Source organism: Mandrillus leucophaeus, unplaced genomic scaffold (assembly GCF_000951045.1).
Source record: "Mandrillus leucophaeus isolate KB7577 unplaced genomic scaffold, Mleu.le_1.0 Scaffold808, whole genome shotgun sequence".
Lineage (NCBI taxonomy): Eukaryota > Metazoa > Chordata > Mammalia > Primates > Cercopithecidae > Mandrillus > Mandrillus leucophaeus.
The window spans coordinates 911,783-918,014 of record NW_012108786.1 but is presented as its reverse complement, the minus strand read 5'-3'; the positions used below and the strand labels follow the sequence as shown (position 1 = coordinate 918,014).

Here is a 6,232-nt window from a genome sequence, read left to right as displayed (position 1 = left end):
AGATGGGGTTTCACTATATTGGGCAGGCTGGTCTCAAACTCCTGACCTCAGGTGATCCGCCTGCCTCGGCCTCCCAAGGTGCTGGGATTACAGGCGTGAGCCACCGTGCCCAGCCACTTCCATTAGTTTTTGTTGTATCTTGCACATACCTTCCTCAGAGCACTGACTGCATTATGTTTTCTATTTGTGTGTGCACGTGTGTGTTTCCTTCAACTAGTTTTGGAGCTCCTGAAGACAAAGAGCATGTTCTATTCATCACTGTATCCCTAGAACTTAGCATGATGTCTGATAAAAATGAAGTTCACTTAGGTGCAGGTACTAGATCTTCCTCTTCCTGAATCCCTCTGCTCTCCTCTGTGGTAGAACAAGGTGATGGTGGCAGGGCACTCTGGGCTGCCTGGACAATGAACTAGCTGGGACTCTGTTCCCACTTCTCCTAGTTGGGGAGGCTCCACCCAATGTCAGCTTCCTGAAGAGGCAGGGAATTAATGTTGGATAGATAAATGGATGCGAGAGGGTCTGCCTGACTTAAGAACACACAACTAGTAATACAAGGCAACAAGAACAAGAATGTGAGTCAGGACAGAGATTCTTGTTCTTTGCATTTGCTGTTTTATCCCCAGTGCCTGGAAGAGTTGCTGACTCATAAGTGTTTGATCAATATTTGTTGAATGAATGACTGATTGGATGACTTACTGAATGAATGAATGAATGAAAGGTTAACTTCAAAGCCCATGCCCTTTTAACTCCATTCCCAACTTCCAATCTGTGTATACAGTGTGTGTGTGTCTGTGTGTAGATATATCTTTCAAAGAAATAAAATTAAAAATTATCATCACCTCTTCTTTACAATCATCCATAATTAAAGATTAATGATAGATATTTATAAGTATTTTACATACATATGCACACACATTCTAAGCCATTTAAATAGCCTTTGTAGTTTATTTACTAGAAGAAATATAACTTTCAGAAAGTAAGCAGACATCCTACCTGAAATTCATATAATGTTATGTTCTCAGGATTCGTTTTTGGTTAACTGGTGGAATGAATTTGTCTTGTAAACTGTCCTTGTAAATAGCATACTACATAAGTGAACTGAAGACAACCATGGTTGGACATATGGGGAAATTCATGACCATGATTGGTTATGTGCACAGCTGCCCAGAAGCAGAAATGGAACCTCTCAACACTTCTAAAAATGAAGAAAGCCGGCACTGGATACGTGTTTCTGCAAAGAATCACACTTAGGTTTATAATCTTCCACCTAAACTTCTGGGGCCTCTCTGTTTCATGAAGAACGGCAGCTGATCTTACCCTTTATCTGTTACTGACACAGACCCAGCCATTCACTGCGGGGCAGAACAAAAGCCAGCAAAGGGATGGAAGAAACCCAAAATAGATCTTTCTTGAACTGATTTGTGTCAGAGTTATAAACAATTCCACGTATGAAAGAAAAGTAGACAGGCAAGCACTTACAGAAGACAAAAGCACAGAATTATTTTTTCTGTTTCTTTCTTTTTTCCTTTCTCTCTCTCTCTTCTGGTTTTCCGATCCAGATCCCCAACGCAAACATTGCAGGAGGTGGCTGTGCTCCCTGCAGGAGGCTGTTGACCGTGTGCACTCTCACAGGCGTGCACACTGGCTTCCCGCCCACGGCCATCCCTCTATTGTTACACAGCACATTTTATAATGCAGATCACTGTCTACAACATGGCTCATTATTTTCCTCTCTGAATAAAATATGAACACATCAATTATGTGTCAGTGTGTTTCTAAATGCATACCCTTGTCGCACTGACCTCTTTCTGCTTTTATATTTTTCAGTATGTTCCTGACATTTGTCAATTGGGTTAGTTCCAGACCTTTCTAACCTATTATCGTATTATTATAGCACTTTTCAAACTTTCTTCTATCACATTAGTTGGACACAAAGGCACACTGGGAGGGTGAGCCTGGCTGTGCTGGCCGCAGGCACTCACCACTGCTTGTAGTCCGCGTCGCAGTTACAGTAGTACTTGGGATCTGTGCAGTTGCGTTCAATGCCGCAGGCACATTTCTGGATTCCAGGCCCAGAACCTCCCCAGTAGTAGTGCTTCTCGTTGGCTTTGCCAACCCACCAAGTGTAAGGGCTTCCATCTACAAGAAAAGGGAAAGGCACATTTAGAAACAGACCTGGGTTCAGTCATCATACTGCCACACTTACACCCACTTCCCCAGGAATACTCTGATAGTCTGAGCCTCACTCAACCATCTTAAAAGTCAATTTATTTCAGACAACCCACAGAGTGGGAGAAAATCTTCGCAATGCATCCATCTGACAAAGGACTAATATCCAGAATCTACAACAAACTCAAACGAATTCAAGAAAAAAACAATCCCATCAAAAAGTGGGCTAAGGCTATGAATAGAAAATCCTCAAAATCAGATTTATAAAAGGCCAACAAACATATGAAAAAATGCTCAGTATCCCTAATGATCAGGGAAATGCACATCAAAACCACAATGTGATACTACTTTATTCCCGCAGGAAAAGCCATAATCAAAAAATCAAAAAATAATATATGTTGGTGTGGATGTGGTGAAACGGGAACACTTGCACCCTGCTGGTGGGAATGTAAACTAGTACAACCACTATGGAAAACAGTGTGGAGATTCCTTAAAGAGCTAAAAGTAGATCTACTGTTTGATCCAGCAATCCCACTACTGGATATCTACCCAGTGGAAAAGAAGTCATTATACTCAAAAGATACTTGCACACATATGTTTACAGCAGCACAATTCACAATTGCAAAATTGTGGAACCAACCTAAATGCCCATCAGTCAATGAATGGATAAGGAAGCTGTTTCATACACACACACACACACACACACACATACACAAACATATATGATGGCATACTACTCAACCATAAAAAGAAACGAATCAATGGCATTTGCAACAACCTGGATGGGACTGAAAACTATTATTCTAAGTGAAGTAATTCAGGAATGGAAAACCAAACATTGTGTATTCTCACTCATAAGTGGGAGCTAAACTATGAGGATGCAAAGGCAGAAGAATGATACAAGGACTTTTGGGACTCAGGGTGAAAGGGTGGGAAGGGGGTGAGGGATAAAAGACTACAAATTGGATTCAGTGTATACTGCTTGGGTGATGGGTGCACCAAAATCTCAGAAATCACCATTAAAGAACTTACTCATGTAATCAAATACTAGCTGTTACCCGAAAACCTACAGAAATAATTTTGCTTTTAAAAAAAGATTTTAATTCTATACTTCAAAAGGCTCTTTTAGGCTTAGACAAGTTTTCATAAGTATATATCACAATTTTACATGTATATAAATGCAAATATAAGCATAAAAAAGTAAATTTATGTCAATAACAGAAATAGTTGATAAAAAAAAATCAGTGGGAATGTTAAGCTCAAGATTTCTTGTGGGAATATGTACCTCTCTCCTTGGAAGACAATTTTACATTCAAACTTCTGTAATTTAGGAGTCTATTTAGTAAATTGGAAGCCAAGTTGGGGTCAGTCTACGATGAAGGTGTGTGGGCCATGAATTGATTCTACACTACACAATTCACTTCATGACTGGTCATGCTTTTTTGTGAACTAACGGTCATGGAGATTGTAGAATATTGGAGCCAAATACAAACTTTCAGTTTTTTTTTTTTTTTTCTGATTAGGACCTCCTAATTTTATGGATAAAGAAATTTAGGTCTAGAAGAGTTAAGTAGTTCTTTTAACCACACAGCAGATTAGCCCCCAACTCTCCTTTATCATTTGGCCTAATAGTCACTCATTCATTCACTAATCATCAAACATCCATTGGGTTCCCACAAGTGCCAAACATTATAAGCAACTCAACAGAATGGAAGAAAAAGATACAGATTGGAGAACAATTTTTTTCAGGATTATGAACACAGAGGAGAGTGGGGGAGGCAAAGGAGGTCATAAAGGAAGGCTTCCCAGAGGAGGCAAAATAGTTGAGCTGCATCTTGAAGGTCAAGTAGGCATTACACAGATCAACAAGGATGTAAGAGAGGTAAGGCCTCCTAGGCAAATGGAGCACAATGTAAAAAGACAGAAAGGTAAACTTGTATTTGGAAAATATATATAGGACCATATTCATACGTAGTAGAATCAGGTTGAAGAGATGTGCTGAGAGTAGCAGTAGTAGATAGTAGGAGATAGACAGACAGCAGATGAGGGCTACATTGCAAAATATCTTTGTCCAAGTAAGAAGTTATTTTTCATTGGTTTATCCTTTCTTTTCAATGTTTATCTTCCCCCAATTTAAGAAGTTTGAACTCTATCCTGAAAATAATGGGAAACTAGTAAAGGATTTTAAGCAGGGAATTAGCATGATTAAATTTGTGTTTCAAAAGATCAACAGGAAGATGAAAGATAGACTTCTGCAAAATGGAGTCAGGGAGGCTAGATGTGATGCTCCTATGTTAATAGAGAAAATAAATAATAAAATAGTAGTAGAAATGGAGAAGAAGAGAAAACACACACAAAAAAGGTTCAGGAATTATAACTGGCTGGGACTGTGGGGATTTAGGTGGAAGAGAAGATGGGCAGGCAGTGCTGTGGATTAATCCAGGCTTCTGGTTTGTGTGAATGGAGATGGTACTGTGTTTCATGAAAGTAGAGCACAGGGAAGGAAGATCATCATCACAAGTCTAGGGAATGTTGAAGAAAAGATAATGGGTTTGCTGCACAAAATGTGCAAATTGATTATAGAAGTCTGGTTCTAAGGAGCATTTTCTGAGCTGAAAATACATTTTAAGAACTATCAGGGCAAACCAGAACATATTGGAAGTGGGAGAAATGCTGGTGGAAACTTTTAGATTACAACATCATTTCAAAAACAGAATGATTTCATAGCTGGGCACAGTGGCAGGTGCCTGTAGTCCCAGTTACTTGGGAGGCTGAGGCAGGAGAATTGCTTGAACCTGGGAGGTGCAGGTTGCAGTGAGCCAAGATCGCACCACTGCAACCTAGCTTGGGCGACAGAACGAGACTCTGTCTCAAAAACAAGACAAAACAAACAAACAACAAAAAACCCACCAAAAACCAAGAATGATTTCACACTGCTATAAAGAATGACCCAAGATTGAGTCTTTACCAATTTATCAAGAAAAGAGGTTTAACTGACTCACAATTTTGCATGACTGAGGAGGCCTCAGAAAACTTACGATCATGGCAGAAGGAGAAGGGGAAGCAAGGCACGTCTTCTCATGGGGGCAGGGGAGAGAGAGAAAGCAAGAAGGGGAAAGTGCCAGGCACTTATGAAACAACCAGATCTCATGTGAACTCACTCATTATCATGAGAACAGCACAGGGGAATCGCCCCCATGATCCAGTCACCTCCCACCAAGTCCCTCCCTTGACACATGGGGTTACAATTCGGATTACAATTCAATATGAGATTTGGGTGGGGACACAGCCAAACCATATCAGAGATGGACATGACCGTAGTGGATGCAAGAACGAAGGCAGCCAGGGCGGTGGGAGAACAACACAGGAGGATTTCCCAAAGAGCAGAGGGACCAGCATCATCAGATGTCATGGTGAAGTCTATTAAGGTGAGGAGCTAAGAGTTTTCTTTTAATTTGACAGCTGGAAGGTCACTTTGATTTTGATAGAGGAGTTTCCGGTGAATGGCGGGAAGAAAAGCCTAGATGTGGTAGGCAGAGGAAAGAATGGAAGCAGAGACCAGGAAGGCCCTGACAACGGATGACTCTTTCTTTCTTTCTTTCTTTTTTTTTTCTTGAGATGGAATCTGGGTCTGTCATGCAGGCTGGAGTGCAGTGGAGCGATCATAATTCACTGTAGCCTTGACCTCCTGGGCTCAAGCCATCCTCCCACCTCAGCCTCCTGAGTAGCTGGAACTACAGGCACATGCCACCAAACTTGACTAATTTTTGTATTTTTTGCAGAGAAAGGGTTTTGCCATGTTGCCTAGGCTGGTCTTGAACTTTTGGGCTCAAGTGATTCACCTGCCTCTGCCTCTCAAAGTGCTGGGATGACAGGCCTGAGTGACCACATTCAGCCGGATTTGACTACTTTAGATACCTCATATAAGCAGAGTCATATAGTATTTGTGTATACATACAATGGAATATTATTCAGACTGAAAAAAGAAGGACATTTTTGCAATATGTCACAACATGGATGAACCTTGAGAACATTATGCTAAGAGAGCAGAGGATTGCTGAAA

General features: G+C 40.8%; 1 protein-coding gene across 1 annotated transcript in view; it reads right to left on the bottom strand.

The window, feature by feature from the left end:
* The window catches only part of LOC105530243 (contactin-associated protein-like 2), a gene marked incomplete at its 5' end in the record, with an annotated part of 1,172,010 nt that overhangs the window by 256,161 nt on the left and 909,617 nt on the right, over window positions 1-6,232 (bottom strand). Inside the window, one exon of the mRNA XM_011967648.1 lies at window positions 1,983-2,139. Within this exon, the coding sequence (XP_011823038.1) occupies window positions 1,983-2,139 (157 nt within the window). The remainder of the gene's footprint in view (window positions 1-1,982; window positions 2,140-6,232) is intronic.